Source organism: Zootoca vivipara, chromosome 7 (genome assembly GCF_965207765.1).
Source record: "Zootoca vivipara chromosome 7, rZooViv2.hap1.1, whole genome shotgun sequence".
NCBI lineage: Eukaryota > Metazoa > Chordata > Lepidosauria > Squamata > Lacertidae > Zootoca > Zootoca vivipara.
In genome coordinates this window covers 35,494,897-35,511,529 of record NC_142590.1, presented here as the reverse complement: position 1 = coordinate 35,511,529, position 16,633 = coordinate 35,494,897, and the positions used below count along the sequence as shown (strand labels likewise).

Genomic DNA, 16,633 nt, shown 5'->3' with positions numbered 1-16,633 from the left:
TTCACTATACATAGAGGGTATTCAAATGTTCTGTTCAGCAGGAGGCTTTTTCAACTTGATCACTATTAAAGCTGAAAGGTGGGTGTCCTTGAATCTGCCCTACTGTCAAGCATCAGCTGAAATTGATGGCTTTAAAGGAGAGATTCATACTAATATTTCCCGATATTTCTGTGACAAATAAAATACTGATGAGCACACAAATCCAGAGGGGTGTTTTTGTTTTTGTTTTTCAGCAGGATAATCTGTCTCTTTAAAATAAAATCATGTGTAATACAGTATTGGAGGACACAGCTGGCAATGTGTAGGAAACAAATGTTTGAAGGATGTTTTCCTCGTGGCATCTTTGCAGTATTTCAGCTCAACCATTCCTCATAATACTATACTGTACATCAATTTTTACCTCATCTGCTTTGTCCCACTGTTATATTTTGTAAAAGCAGGTGAAAAATTGATGCTTTCGTTGGTAGGACTTTTGTTTGTATAAGCATACTATATTCGAAGACTGGGAATTATGCTATGATGTCTCACGTTGTGCTTCAAAAATGGGTGCAATTTGCTTATTTTGTGTAATAAGAAATGCTTACTATACACAAGCTAGTACAAAATTACTAATCCTTGAATGTTGGAAGTCTACCTCAGCCTCCTTTAATGTCTGATATTTCACCAAACATTTTTTACAAGCTTATTTTCTGAACCATAAGGGATAAATAGGTGTTTCTATTATTATTCTGCAAAAGGTAATATCTTAGAATGCCAAAAACAAAATTCACATATTAAAGGTGTAACTGCAGAAGCACAGAATATATCACAAACATGGTTATCACATTTAATCCGACAAATTAATAATAATAATAATAATAATAATAATAATAATAATAATAATAATTTATTATTTATACTCCGCCCATCTGGCTGGGTTTCCCCAGCTACTCTGGGCGGCTTCCAACAGAAAAATTAGAATACACTAATTTATTAAAGATTAAAAGTTTCCCTAAACAGGGCTGCCTTCAGATGTCCTCTAAAAGTCTGGTAGTTGTTTTTCTTTTTGACATCTGGTGGGAGGGCGTTCCACAGGGCGGGTGTCACTACCGAGAAGGCCCTCTGACTTCTCGGTATAATCCTATATAATAAAGTCCAAGTGTCTCTGCGTCCAGTCCCTGTGTCCCTGGGTTTGCGCTACTGCGCATGTGCCCCACAGACACAGGGACGACGCAGAGACTGGATGCACACACATGCACGCGCCCCCCCTCTGCCTCCTGTTGTCCTGCGGTTGCCAACCACCGCTCCTGGCCGGACAGCGCCTCACTGCGCTTGTGCTAAAGCGCGAGGAGGAGGAGGCTGCTTTCTTTTCCTTTTTTCCTCCCCTACGCTCCTCCTACTATTAGCCATTGGCTAGTTCCAAACGGGGTTTACTGCAGGGGCAGGAGGGAGAAAGTGAGCAAACGGGCGCACTCCATAAGCAGCGGCGCTACTCCTACACGGGCCCCCGGCCGCGCTTCCACGCTACTCGGGTGCGCGGGCGCTGCTTCCCTTCCGCCAGCAGCACACATGGGAAGGGAGGAGTGGCCTTGGTATTTGGGCTCCCGAGGCGGAGCTTCTGCACTAACGGGGAAGGGAGGGAGAGCCAATGCATTGCAAAGAGGAGGAGGCTTTGGGTGGCGTGTGATGCGGGGATCATGAGCACCAGAATCAGGGCAGCGGGGAAACCCCTAGCCTCCAGATCAGGCCCCAAAGATGCCTCTACGAATGTCCCCGAGGTTGCTAGAGCAACAGGTCTGCTCTAGCACCCGTTATTTTAACGGGCTTCAAGATGCTAGTATAGTTATATATTTAGGTTTGAAGAAATAAAGTTAGCATTTTTTTTGCAGTTCATCTTTAAGCTGTGCATTCTTGTCCTTATTAAGCCATCTGCATTATAAGCATTTTGAGGTAGTTTTCCTACAGACACAGTGGCTATCTAGTTAGAATACTTGGCTGTGTTCCCAAAGAAGTAAACTGGATTTTGATTGGTCTTACACTAAATGACCATTTCTCAGTTTGGTCTGCTGTCTAAGAAAATGATGACAAGGTAGGCCTTCAGGGGGACTTAGATGTAGTAAGAGAGGTCTAATCTTAAATGAGCCACATGAAAAAGTAAGCAATATATTCCTAATTCTATGAGATACTAAACTTCACCTGAAGAGCATTTAACATGGACCAGTGAACTATGTGGTCTACATGTGCATTGAACTGTGAATTGAGTATTTCAGTTTGGGGCGATTTATTTCAGGGAATGATGGCTGTGATAAAATAGGTTACACTTGAAAGTGTGTATCTTTGCGCAGGTCTTTACTTTCAGATAAGCCTTTAATTTGGGGGTTGTTTTTGATAGGATGTCGGTGCCAAGCTTGACAAGCAGGTGATAGAGAACCAGCAAATAACAGCAGAGCAACCTACAGAAAATGTATGTATTATGCTCCAAATGGTTTCTTATTCATTTATTTTATCATTATTAACAATTTATTATTCTTATTATGTATATGTGAGTCTGGTTTAACATGTTTCTCAAGCTGATTTACGAACTTGAAAGAAAAAAATGACAGAGAGAAAAAAACAATGGAAGAGAAGGTTTAAAAAATTACAAACAAACACCTAAGGCAAATATATTTTTATCCATTTAGCTACAAGCCTCCATCTTATTAGGAATAAGACTATTATCCCTCAACCAACCTCTGCATCTAGACTTCAATCCAGGGCCTTCTCAGTCCTTCCTCATTCAGGTGTCAACAGAAAAATAGTGTTTGGTAACATCCATGTACTGATAACACCTCACTCCAATTTTCCTGTTGACAGCTCCCAATGACTTCATCTAGTTCTTAAATAGCACTGGAGACAATGCAGTGTTCCATGGCACCACATAGGTCAAAAGCCAGTGGGGCTGGTGAAATAGGCATCCAGTGCTGTTTTCTGGAGATAAGGTTGCAACTGTTGCAGAACCATGGCCCCAATTTCTCATAGATGGTCCAGGAAGATGCTATCCAAAGCTGGAATGAGGTTGAGTAGGAGCTTCAGCGTAGTGCTCCTTTCCATGTGACCAAGGCTGGTTCAATCCCAAATCTGGATTTGAAACCCGATTAAAATGTCCCCAAATAATGACTGCAATCCTCTTGAGTAGGACCTTGCCCCCAAAGGCCATATTTGCAGCTGGGCAGTAGTTGTTTGCTATTGAGTTCAGGGTGGGTTTTCCTTTCAGGAGTGCCCTTACTTAATGCTACCTTCAAGGAGGCAGGCGCACACACCCCAAATGCAAGACATTTATCACACCCTGGCTCCACCCATTCATGCCCCTTCCATCTAGCTTTAAAGAGCCATGAAAGGCAAGGGTGAAGAGGGCACATCCTTGGGAGCTTACTCTCAAGCACCTGGTCCATCAGGCTGCCAAACCCAAAGCTGATCCCACAAAGCACTGCTGACTCAGAGCTGCACGGCATCTAGCTCACTAGAGGTGAACAACTTCCTCCTCAAAGTGCCCAGCAAGCAAATCACAGAGGGTTTCTGAGTTGTCCTGGGCTCCATCACCAATATAAGTGTCAAAACTAAGAACCATCCTGACAAGCTCCATTGCAATTGGCTGAAAGACGCAGCAAGAGAAGCCATGAAGTGGCCCCTCTTTGTTGCATTTACTTCCACGCAGTAGGTACAGTTGTGGGCTCTTGTAGCAGACCTCTTTTAGCTCAGAAAAAGTACGTTTTGATTTAGTTTATAATAGCAAGCTTTTAAATGACCTTGTAAAACAGCCAGAAATAATAATGGAAAACATGGAATTGTTGTAAAACGCTGTCAAGATTTTACCAAAGTTCTTAAACCTTATGGTAAATAATGTTTCAGTAGTATGTTCTCTGACCAAAATTTTTGAAATCGCAGCATCAGAGGGTAAGTAGATTATTACTTCTAAAGTTGTTAAATGTTATTTTACACTCCCCATTTCTGATCTACTATCTAAAACATCTCTGTACTGTGGTTTGAACTGCTTGTTTGGGTTTCAGGAGGCTTAACAGTTCAATGTCTTTGATTTATCTCTCCCCCCCCCTTTTTTTCCCTTCCAGTTTCGTAACCAATTAAAGCAATCAAAGTCTTCAACAGTAATCCCTATCAGTTTACACAAGATATCCTTGGCTCCATCACATTCTTATTCTCCAGAGACAGAGTTCACCAGCAGAAGTATGAACTTATTTCTTCTATCTGAAGAATACCTTTCATTCAATACAAAGCTTTTTAGCATGATAATAGCATGCAATGTTTTGTTTTGTTTAAATTTAAAAGTCTAGATTAACAGCTACAGTGCTGTTTACTTTTACATGCAATTGCTTTAACGTATTTTTTCTTTAAATGTTTTCGTTACATGAAATGTTCTATCTACCACCTTACTCTGCTGCATGGAAAGACCAGGCATTGTTGTCCATGTCATGTGTATGCTACCCTTAGGCTTCCTCCTTCACTCAGGAGAATGATGCATGAGCAGTACAACTGCTGAGATAAGGACTCAGAAATCTCAGCCATGCTAACTCTGCAATCACCAAAATCCCATAATGTATTGATAAATAATAGAGGTTGCCACAGCTGAGAATTGTGAACTTCTGTCACACTGCTTGTATGAATAAACCAATTATTATGAGTGAAGAAACTTGTCAACAGCAGTGAAAAGCAAGATCTTGACTGCCCTTCGGGTAGCAGAAGATCCAGAAGAGGATCTGATGTTGTGTGAGTGTGAGTGAGCATGTGCATGCAGCTAGATATAACAAGTGCCCTAGCTTATCAGAATGGTGTGTCACCTTCCCGAAAACGTTAACTTGAAAAGAATTTGGTGCAGGTGCACACCAAATTCTGACACTGAGTTTATCCCTGTGCAGCTTCTTTCTTTGTTTGGCAATTGTGCTTTTGTTGACCGGTACATTTTATCATTTGCTGCAGGTGGCTTCCCGCTTCCTCTGGTGGATCCAGCGACATGCCCAATAGTTCCTGGACAAGAAATGACTATAGAAATCTCCAAGGGGCGGTCAGGCCTTGGTCTCAGTATTGTAGGAGGAAAGGATACACCACTTGTAAGTTGTTTGGTGGTTTTGGAATACTGTTTCAAGTTTTCATGAATCTCAAAAGCTGCTCCATTTTTTACAATGAAGGAAAGAAATGTGGAAATTCCATAATACATGTTTGACCTGTATGCTTGGATGTTCCTTTAATCCAGGCACCCCCAAACTTTGGCCCTCCAGATGTTTTGGACTATAATTCCCATCATCCCTGACCACTGGTCCTGTTAGCTAGGGATCATGGGAGTTGTAGGCCAAAACATCTGGAGGGCCGCAGTTTGGGGATGCCTGCTTTAATCTCTCCAAAGGACACTGGTGGATACTAATATAGCCACAAATTTAATTAAAGCATGTCAGGGCCAATATGTATGAGTAGATGTGTGATCACCTTCTTATATTCTAAGCATTCTCTGTTGTGCTTGTCTTTAAAACACATGAAGCTGCTATTTTGTTTACAGTATTGCTTATATATTTAGCTTATTTCCCACCTATTAAAAAAGGAATTCAATGTGACTTACAATAATAAAAAATGGTAATTTAGGTAGATACAGTAAGCCATTAATGAGCTATGCATTATGAGTAATGCATAGATCACTCCAACTTAGCTTTCGCTTGTTCACAAATCTTTGACTTGCTGTTACACCCGAACTAATTCAATTTTGGTTGGTTTTGCTCCAAACAAGCATTTTAGTTGGTAAGTCAAGAATAGACCTTATGTTCAGTAAATGGTTTCTTTGAAGCAAAGCAAAACAGAGTTGTATTACAAATATAGAATTAGCAGAAATTTCAGTGTGAAAAGTTATATAAAAGGAAGAATACACTCCATTTGATTTGGGCCTTTCAGCCTGGCTACCTAGCACAGAATATGGCTAGGAAAGCAACAGCTATACAGTAATTAAAATGTATATGAGAGAAAGCAGCATTCAATATACCAAATCACATAACCTCATTTCCTTGCCATCCTCTTCATAAGAGCATTAGAAGATTGCTGCTGGATCAGACCAAAGTCCCAGAGGCTAGCGTCCTGTTTCCTGCACTGGCCAGCCACATGCTTATGGAAAGCCCACCCAAAAAAAGAGACGAGGGCAATAACTCTTTCCTGCAGTGATTCACTAGCAAATGGTGTTCAGAGTCATGCTGCCTCTGATCTTGGGAGATACAGTAGTACCGTATATAGCTATCATGAGTATTCGCCTTTGACAGCCTTATCCTCTATGAATTTCTCTAATCCCCTCTTAAAGCTATCTAAGTTGTGCATGAATTCCCTTAACGCAGCATAGCTTAACGTTACTGTACACACTATGCACCTTGCTTGATCTGCATTGCATATTTGATGCTTCCTTTTTGTGATGAATGCCGAGTAGCAGACACGTGCGCTTAGATTTTAGAGTTAAAAGATAGGGGCAGAAGACTAAATATAATAGCCTTTTGCACCAAAGATAAGCTTTTGAAAGCGTGAACTTCAATATCAGTGTGAAAATTGCATAATATCACTGGAGGTGTAAAAACATACGTACCGGTAGGTTCTTATTAGAAATCTGTGACAACTGTTCCCATGGATTAACAGATTTCTTCATTGAAAAACCACTTATCGTCAAAATGCAGGTTGAGAGTTTCCATCTTTGGATGATATTACTTGGGTTTTGTTGGGCTTTTTACAAAATTATCATGTTTTGTACAGGAGAAATGAAATTCCTACCAGCTGCCTGTCTGCTGCCTCCTTGCTCTCCACAGGCATGTCTCAAAAGACTGGAAAAATATGGTTCATATTTTTTGCACATTGTTATGTCATAAAACTACAGTTTAGCAATTTTCATCCTTTTGAGACCAGGGGCCCACCTTCAGTCAAAACAAGCATTTGGGCACGAACTTCTTATTTTTTTAAAAAATCATTCATTTGTATGATAGCAATGCTGTAGCTACGAGCCATCTTAGGTCAGGCTGCAACCTGGTATTGGGTCCTGATTCACCTGCTGAAGACTAAAGTATAGTTTGTACAACAGTGAATCTACACTGCTATCATTAGGCTGTAGGACTGGATCTTTGTTGTTGTTTAGTTGTTTAGTCGTGTCCGACTCTTCGTGACCCCATGGACCATAGCACGCCAGGCACTCCTGTCTTGCACTGCCTCCCACAGTTTGGTCAAACTCATGTTCGTAGCTTCGAGAACACTGTCCAACCATCTTGTCCTCTGTCGTCCCCTTCTCCTAGTGCCCTCAATCTTTCCCAACATCAGGGTCTTTTCCAAGGATTCTTCTCTTCTCATGAGGTGGCCAAAGTATTGGAGCCTCAGCTTCACGATCTGTCCTTCCAGGGAGCACTCAGGGCTGATTTCCTTAAGAATGGATAGGTTTGATCTTCTTGCAGTCCATGGGACTCTCAAGAGTCTCCTCCAGCACCATAATTCAAAAGCATCAATTCTTCGGCGATCAGCCTTCTTTATGGTCCAGCTCTCACTTCCATACATCACTACTGGGAAAACAATAGCTTTAACTATACGGACCTTTGTCGGCAAGGTGATGTCTCTGCTTTTTAAGATGCTGTCTAGGTTTGTCATTGCTTTTCTCCCAAGAAGCAGGCGTCTTTTAATTTCGTGACTGCTGTCACCATCTGCAGTGATCAAGGAGCCCAAGAAAGTAAAATCTCTCACTGCCTCCATTTCTTCCCCTTCTATTTGCCAGGAGGTGATGGGACCAGTGGCCATGATCTTGGTTTTTTTGATGTTGAGCTTCAGACCATATTTTGCGCTCTCCTCTTTCACCCTCATTAAAAGGTTCTTTAATTCCTCCTCACTTTCTGCCATCAAGGTTGTGTCATCTGCATATCTGAGGTTGTTGACTTTCCTTTCGCTTCCAGGCATATCCGCAACTGAGCGTCCTTTCGGCTTTGGCCCAGCCGCTTCATCAGCTCTGAATCTACTTGTACTTGTCCTCCGCTCTTCCTCAGTAGCATGTTGGACGCCTTCCGACCTGAGGGGCTCATCTTCCAGCGTCATAACTTTTATATGCCTGTTGTCTTTGTCCATGGAGTTTTCTTGGCAGGGATACTGGAGTGGCTTGCCAGTTCCTTCTCCAGGTGGATCACGTTTCGTCAAAACTCTCCACTATGACCTGTCCATCTTGGGTGGCCCTGCATGGCATAGCTCATAGCTTCTCCGAGTTATTCAAGCCCCTTCGCCACGACAAGGCATTGATCCATGAAGGGGGGACTGGATCTTATGACCTTCATATAGCTAGGGGGGGTCTGAAAAGCTGGTTGTAAGAGAAATCCTTCTCCTGCTTTGTGGCCATTCCGGCTGCATTTTTCACTATTCTTGTGAAATTATACAGTTATGGGAGCATGCTTAAGAAAATTTAAACTGCATTTTTATTTCAGTAAGTGCATTAGAAATTTGACCACACACCTCCTTCCTGTATGCAGCCTTAAGCATTTTTTTCATTCAGCAGTAATTTGTACTACGAACGACTCCAGTGTTCTGAAATGCATGATCACTCATGCCATAGAAACAAACCAGAAGTTTGACATGAGACCTTGACTTTTTGCTACAGCAGAGTGGTTGTCAATACTGTTAGTGGGACTGCAAAGGGGGGAGCTTCAAAAAAACAACAACCCCATCCTTATCTTTATCACAATACTTGCTTTCAGGCAAGGATATTAATATTTTCCTTCTCCATGTCTTTCTCACTTCATGTTACCTTGCCCTGAGTGATGTAGTGCTATTTCACTTTAAATGTTTTTTTAAAAACTGAGCACATTCTGTGACCTCCTGCTGACTGCTCTTCCTGTGGTGAATAACTTTATACAGAAAGCAAGTTCCATGTTACTGAATAAATGAAACCTGTTCATTTTCATTAGAATTAGCCACCGAAAGCCACTCTGGAGCATTATGTTGTGTAGATTTTACTGTTACTATCACATGCTTATGTGCTTAAGGCAAGGCTCAGTAAAAACATGCTAATACATAGTTATTTATAAATCACTATTTCATTGAAAAGATCAAAGCAGATAACAAAAATACATAAACCCATACAGTAAAAACCATATAAAGTGGTTAAAACAGACATCAATTAGCTATTGTGGAAAGATTTGTTCTTAATTGCTTGCGTAGCACTAGCAGTGGCTGGGGCAACCCAGTTAGATAGGCAGCAAATAATAATAATAATAATAATAATAATAATAATGGCAGCAGCAGGATAGAAAAGTTGTCAGCTGGCCTTTAAAAGTTGAAACAGAAGCTACCTGCTGAATATTTCTTGTTAAAGCTTTCCACTGGTAGAGCCAATTTCCATTGGGAGAGCCATTATATCCTAGTTATAAAGGCTTTGTTTCTTGTTGTTGTCAAATGAGCCTTTCCAACTCAGGGAGTAACCAACAGTGGTCCTGCAGATTATCTCCATCATCAAACTATAATGGTTCAGGTGATGTAATATAAATAAATGCAAGGACTATGAACCTGTCTCAGTAGTAGGTGAGCAGCCAGTGCACCTTCCAAGCCAGACCCATGGGCAGCCCCACATAGAACGCAATACAGTAATCCAGTCTTGAGGTTATCACTGCATGGACACGTGGGCAGTGTAGGAATGGCTTTAGCTGGTGAACGAGGCAAAGCTGGTAAAAGTCACTCCTAGTCACAGAGGACATTTGGACCTCTAGTCACAAAGATGTAACTAGGAGTATCCCAAAGCTGCACACCTGCTCCTTCAGAAGGAGTGCAGCCCCATCCAGAACAGGTACCTTGTATAGTTCACAAACATGGGAACCACCCAAAGAGCCTCCTTCTTCAAGCATAGTTTATCAGCCCTCATCCAGTCCACTGCATTCAGACGCCAATCCAGAGCTTTCACACCCTCTCCTGATTCCGATGTTATGGAGAAGTAGAGCTATGCGGCACCAGCATCCTGCTTGTCAAGAATCTTTTTTTCTACCTGTAGTACCAAGGATGGGACACGGTCAGTACTCTCAATTTATGACCTTATAGGCACTCCCTAGTCTTAGAAGCAGTGCTGTTGTTGATGCAAGCTAGAACGATGTTGACCTTGTCATGACACAGCATGCTTTTGATTGATGCTCAGTTCTTTGCTCATTATAACCCCTAAATCAACGTCAGAAATTTGGCTCCTAGACATTTATTCCTATTTTATACTTCTCCCTGCATTTCTTCCCATATTCTTTCTTCCTGCTGAATTTAACCTTCTGTTGCTATCTGCACTGCTCTCTGGTTTTTAAATACAATTTTTGAATTCTTAGCTTATCCTCCAGAGTGTATGCACCCTTCTCAATTTCATATGGCTGGTTGTTAAAACTGATAGCTTGGGAGTATTCCGTGGGAGTATGTGGCATTCCATTTCAAAACAAATGGCATTGCTGGTGAAATAAAAAAAAATATGCTGTTTGAGGTGTTCCCTCCCCCTTGTGGAGTGGGGGGGTGTCTACTCCTGACAATAAGTGTATATCACTGAAACATTCCCTAAAGCAACATCTGCTGCTGCGTATATTTTCCAGCCTTGGTAATAAAGTTAATATATTTTTCAAATTCATTTCTTGTTGTGGATTTAACTTGCAGCCACTCTGTACAAGGCTGAACACCCCTGTGAAGGCCTTAAAACAGCCATTACTCATAACACCGTGGGTTTAAATTATGTAAGTTTATATTAAATTATAAAAGTTAAGCATGCAGGACTGAAAATGCAAGTTGACTTAGGGTTCAGATTTCATTAATGCCTATCTGTGTATAATATGGTGGAAGTATTGCACAGAATAATTAGCCAAATTATGGCTAATGTTAGCCAAAATGTGGATTCTAGCACTGGAAAGAGGGGGGGGACCCTTTTACCTTAGCGCTGTGGCAGATATAATGCTGTAATAAAAATACACAAGCATATTAAAAAATATATAGTTAGAGTAAAAATGTCTGGTCATTGGTGCTGCCAAAATGCTCAGAAAAACCAAAACATATTTGTCTGGTGTTGAAATGCTGACAAAGTTGGTGTCAGACGGGCCTCTCTGGGGAGAGCATTCCATAGACAAGGAACTACTTCAGGGGAGAAATGTTATTTCAATGTCACCCACTGGATCTCCTTTGGAGGTGGTGCACAGAGAAGAGCCTCAGAGGTCTGAAATAATGAGCTCCTAAGGTCTGAAATAATGCCAAAACCAGCACTGCAAATTAGACCAGAAACAAATTGGCAACCAGTGCTGCTAATCATAGTACACACCTTGAGGCTGTAGAACTGCATGTTCCATTCAAAGTGAATTTCATCCTCTATCAACGATATTAACCCTGATCAGGTTTTTGACATTGTTAACCGAGGGGAACCTACAGATCAGGTTTTCCCCTTAATAAATACGTGAAAGCGTGGCATGAAGCTGGTTAAAGTTGTCCACCATGTGGTTAAAGTGGGGAAATGTGCGCCTCTGTGAGTGATCTTGCAACACACTCAGTATTTTGCAATACTGTAATGGTAAAGAGATCATTAGTGTAATATATGTGGCTGGGGCAACTCAGTCAGATGGGTGGGGTACAAGAAAATGATGGTGATTGATAGGAAAGGTCACAGTATTTTCCATGTCAGTTCTGCATTCTGGACTGTAGTCTTGGAGCTTACTTTTAATGTATAAGTATTGATACTGAGATTATGTGTTCCGTTAGGATGCCATTGTAATACATGAAGTGTATGAAGAAGGGGCAGCGGCTAGAGATGGCCGACTTTGGGCTGGTGATCAAATCCTTGAGGTAAGATTCATTATTTAGCTCTTCAAATATTTCTATGTTCCAAACAAAACCAATATTTTAAGAGGGGAAACCATGCATTGTATAAGAAACATGGCTGAAATAATCGACTTATTCCTCTAAATAATAATACTGTAGATAATGTGGATTTGATCTACTTCTGCATCTACTTAAAATGTTGAGATACATATGCATCTATTGATCGGATTTCTTTAACATTTTGTATTTTAAAAAATACATATGTATATTTATCACATCACAAATATATAAAATAAAGGCTAAAACATATGAATGCAAATTATGAACATGTTGTAAACATAAATACTAACTATTAGAGAAGAAACGCATACAAACTTTCATTTAGCGATATTCATTGCCAAACAACTTTTTCCTTTTCATCAGATATGCAACACCATTTTCGTGTTCGATTAAAAAATTTAGACAGTAGGCATTAGTGTCACGGGATGATAAATGTTATATCACTTATCACCATATGTCACAAAATTATTTCGATTTACCATCTTTATTTTTGATGAGCTGTCAGTTTAACTTTATTTACCCAGCCCATTTTGATTAAAGTACCGTATTTCAAATTATTTTGAACCCTTAATATCTTGTATCTATTAACTGAAAGCAGAAGCTGTTTTATCTTCTGACTGTAACTTATCTTCATATCAACTGAGGCTGTGTTTTTACAAGCCACTTTATGAAAGTTACTGGTTCTTCATGTGTCTTGTATTTTGATGTCAGGTAAGGAAGGGTTAAGAAAAAAGTTGGCGTTTAATTGTAGCTTAGAAAAGAAGTCAATTCATGGTGGTTGCAGACTGAATAGAAGTACCTCACAGTCAAGTCAACAGAAATTCCCAGTACACCTATTAGGGCTTCCATGTAAGGAGGTTAGGAAAACATTGAGGACTGCATGGGAATTACTCTTAACAGCTCTTTCACCGAATGTTTCTTGTTTTGGCTGCTATTCCTATTTTGGCTGCTATTCTTAAATAACAGCTGTGTATCACAGTAATGTGTCATTAATAGCAGAATGGACATATCAACCAATATTGTTAATGGACCATACAGGAAACATGCTTGCAAAAAGCATTGCATGTGGCGTGGCGCAGGGCCAGTCAAGGGTAGAAATAAGACACAGGACATCATTACTGAATTGAAACTAGCCACAACTTGTATTAATTACAGGTGTAAGTAGGCTTTGGCAAAGGCACTGGGTATATATTGGGTATCAACCAACCCTCCTACTGGTAGATAAAAAGAAAAACCTGGATTGAGAGTCGCCCTATGCCATACATCAAATTAGGGTGAACCCATCAGGGCCATCACCTGGAAGGTTGCTATGGTCCATCAGTGGCCATGTGGGCTCCTGGGCAGAAGCACCTTTCCCCAGATCGCTTTAGTGGGGTATACAATAAGCTAATGATCCAACCCAATGACTTAGCTGCCCAAAGTTGTGATGATTGCTCTGAGGTAGGCATACCCATACCCTGGCCAATTGGTCTGCAGGAACAAAATTATTCCCTGGTCCCAAACACAGAGATTGATTATTCCATAGCAAGGTTCCCCCCACTGACCTGCTCACTCAAATTTGGGTAGGACTAATCAGAAACAGGGCAGGTGGGTGCAAAATCCTGCAATAATCTGAGCAGGGAGGCCTATAACTTACAGTGGTACCTCAACTGTCGAACGTAATCCATTCCGGAAGACCATTCGACTTCCTAAACGTTCAATAACTGAGACGCAAAGGGCGGTTGACAAAGTCAATGCAGAAAAAAAGAAAAACACACAGCAGAAGCTGTTTGACTTCCAGGGCGCGTTTGAAAATGGAAGCAATTACTTCTGGTTTTCAGCGTTCGAAAACCAAAACATTCGGCTTCCAAGACACTTGAAAACAGAGGTACCACTGTATAATGAATAGGCAAACCTGAGTGAAGCCAGAACTGCTGCCGCAAGCACACCCCTCAGCTCACTATGATTGGCCCATTTAAATGGGTGCACCAAGCGATGTGGCCCCGCGGGGAGGCTCTGGCACCCCCCAATGGCCACATTGTGCAGAATTTGGCCCCAAGACTGGGCCGTGTCAGACCACAAACCGCCACTCCCCTGGAGTCTCAGGTATGTGCCCATTGCTTGCCCTGGTGCTTGGTACAGTTTGTGGGCATTAGAACTCATCTAAGAATTCAGTGTACAGCACTACATCCATTTAAGTTTTATTGATTTGCCTTGTCAGAGCCAGGCATATGAGCATGGAAGTCTGTATGCATGTGAACACACACACACACATACATGATGTACATACACACCCATGCCTCATCCCATACTTTCTGCTTATAGTACTTGTAGGTAGCATGTCTTTTTATTTTTCTCTGAATTCACAAGGTGTGTGTGTATGTGCATATTTCTTTTCACAGTGCATGTTGGCATTGAGATTTTGCAGGTTGTCAGGTGTATGTCTAATTGCTGCAGTCCACACATAGGAAAATATTCAGCCAACACTGGCCTTCCAGCTCTCTATACTGCAGAGAGCAAGATCAGCGCAGACTGAGCAGGCTTTGTGGCTCATTTTATGATGAAGGCTAAAGTATGGGTTATCTGGTATCTGTTGCATATTCTCCACTGTTTCCAAGAGAAATCATGTAATCAGTGGCATTGCAGTCCTGGGATGAAAACAGGGGATGAGACACCTGGATAATAACTGGCAACATTTCAAGGTGAAATCAAGTGCTATTCATCTAAAGCAGGCGCCCCCAAACTGCGGCCCTCCAGATGTTTTGGCCTACAATTCCCATGATCCCTAGCTAACAGGACCAGTGGTCGGGGAAGATGGGAATTGTAGTCCAAAACATCTGGAGGGCCGAAGTTTGGGGATGCCTGATCTAAAGGAAGCCAACATCCATGTGCCTTATAAAAATAAGGTTCTTAATTTTGCCTGGTGGGCAAGAGGTTGGTGACCAGTAGGCCAAAATCTGTTTGGAAAGATTTATTTTAAATGCATCAGCAGAAAACCGGTGAATGCATTTTGGTTTATAAAAAGTATAAGCATAATAGTATCAAGGGCACATTATACATGAATGAAAGGAAAATACTATTACTGTACATACAAAACGAAGTTAACAATATGCAAGATTAGAGTTGTCTAGAATTAAACCATTGCGGAGGACTGCGGTGCCCCACCAAGACTCCACTAGTTAAAGTTTACTGCCTAATCTCATCTATCCTAATTACATGAACTTTGAGTTTAAGAGAAGAACATAGCTACCAGTCCAGAGTGAAATTCCGGGAGTCAGGCTCCTGTGGGTTTTGATACATGTTACTAGAGATCACTTTTGTGTCCAGGGAAATGCAAACAGAAAATAAGTTCAGATAAAAACTAAAAGAAAATGTTTAAAAATAAAATAGTGATCCTGACTGTTCATTAAACTGAAATGTTTTAACTGTAGCATTAGTTTTAAGAGCAATTAAAAGTTGCAGCCGTGGTCTGGTGTGCCATCTATTGGAATCTAGAAAAATTATTCTCTTATGATTCAAATTATCGAATTGCCTAAATCTTAACAGAAAAAGAACACTGGTTACAAATTAATGGCTAAAGAGCTACTGGTATATAAGTTCTTACATGTTTACAAAAATGAAGAGTCTTAGCCCTCCAAATCGCAAGCAGATATTAAGTCTACATCCTTCTGCTTTTGTGGCTAGTGTACAGAATAATGGGAAATTGCATTTTCAAGATGGTCTCAGAATGGTATGTGGACTTTCTAAGGCATCAGCTAGGGTTAAATAGACCAGTCTATTTCTGTCCAGTTTCAGTTTTGCTGACACAGAATCATTGGTCCATTCTGTCCAATTGTGTGGATTTTTTAAAAAAATACGCAGAAAGTCTATATTTAAATTGTATCCATTTTATATGCAGTTTCTATGTAAAATACACTTTTCCCAATACATTCTCCCCATGAAATAACCATTTTTGTGAACATTCTTTGCACACTGAAACCACATCACAATCTAGAGAAGTGCACAATCTAACTGGAAGTTGTGTTCTGATCAATGACCAAGTTTGGGAATGTTTGAATGGGCCAGTCCACTGTGAAAAGTGGACCAATCAAAACCATCTTCCATCTCTATGACCATTTTTTAAAGCAGGTAAACCATTGTTGCTTCAATTTATTATCCACCCAGGGACCTTAGGATGAAGGGTGTTACACATTTAGCTTTTCTACATTATCATTGATGATGATAATTACTCTACATTTCAAAAAGTAGTCTACTGAATAGACTTTGGACATGCTGAATTTGTACTATAAAATGCTAAGAAAGTTTCCCATAGAACTTGTAAGAGGATCCATGGATGGTAGTTCTTCCTAATGTATGCTTAAAAATTCTTACTTCATCGGAAACTAAAAATGGATACTAGTACCTATGTTCATGACCAATCATTTTTTTAAATGGTTCTGCTTCAGAAAAGGTAGTAAACAGAAATTAGGTAGCTGACCACATTACAGAGTACTGTTATAAATTGGGAGAGGGGCAAGGATCCCCTAAGCTCCTGGCTGCTAGATTCTCCCCATAGTTCCTGGATTTATTAAAAGTTGGAATTAATCAAGGTTTGATTAAACTGTGCCAAACTCCATTGGATTCATCTTATGCTAATGAGCCAGGCCAGCCTGGGATAGCCAGCTGAGTGTTGGCCATAGGAGGAACACAGATATTAATGACCAAGCCATTGACTCATCCAGAAAGCTGTTAGGAGGGTGAAGACTATGCCAGACCAGGAGGGGTGGGGCCCCTCCTCCAGCTGTGTGTTAGTGGGAAGAGAGATGGGGATTTAAAGGGT

General features: G+C 40.8%; 1 protein-coding gene across 14 annotated transcripts in view; it reads left to right on the top strand.

Annotated features, from left to right (window-relative positions):
- The window catches only part of PATJ (PATJ crumbs cell polarity complex component), a 157,958-nt gene that overhangs the window by 119,310 nt on the left and 22,015 nt on the right, over positions 1 to 16,633 (top strand). For all 14 annotated transcript variants that reach the window (XM_035122724.3, XM_088673962.1, XM_035122728.3 and 11 more), the window contains 4 exons: positions 2,372 to 2,443; positions 4,086 to 4,200; positions 4,951 to 5,081; positions 11,716 to 11,799. In XM_035122724.3, coding sequence (XP_034978615.3) covers positions 2,372 to 2,443; positions 4,086 to 4,200; positions 4,951 to 5,081; positions 11,716 to 11,799 — 402 coding nt within the window. The remainder of the gene's footprint in view (positions 1 to 2,371; positions 2,444 to 4,085; positions 4,201 to 4,950; positions 5,082 to 11,715; positions 11,800 to 16,633) is intronic.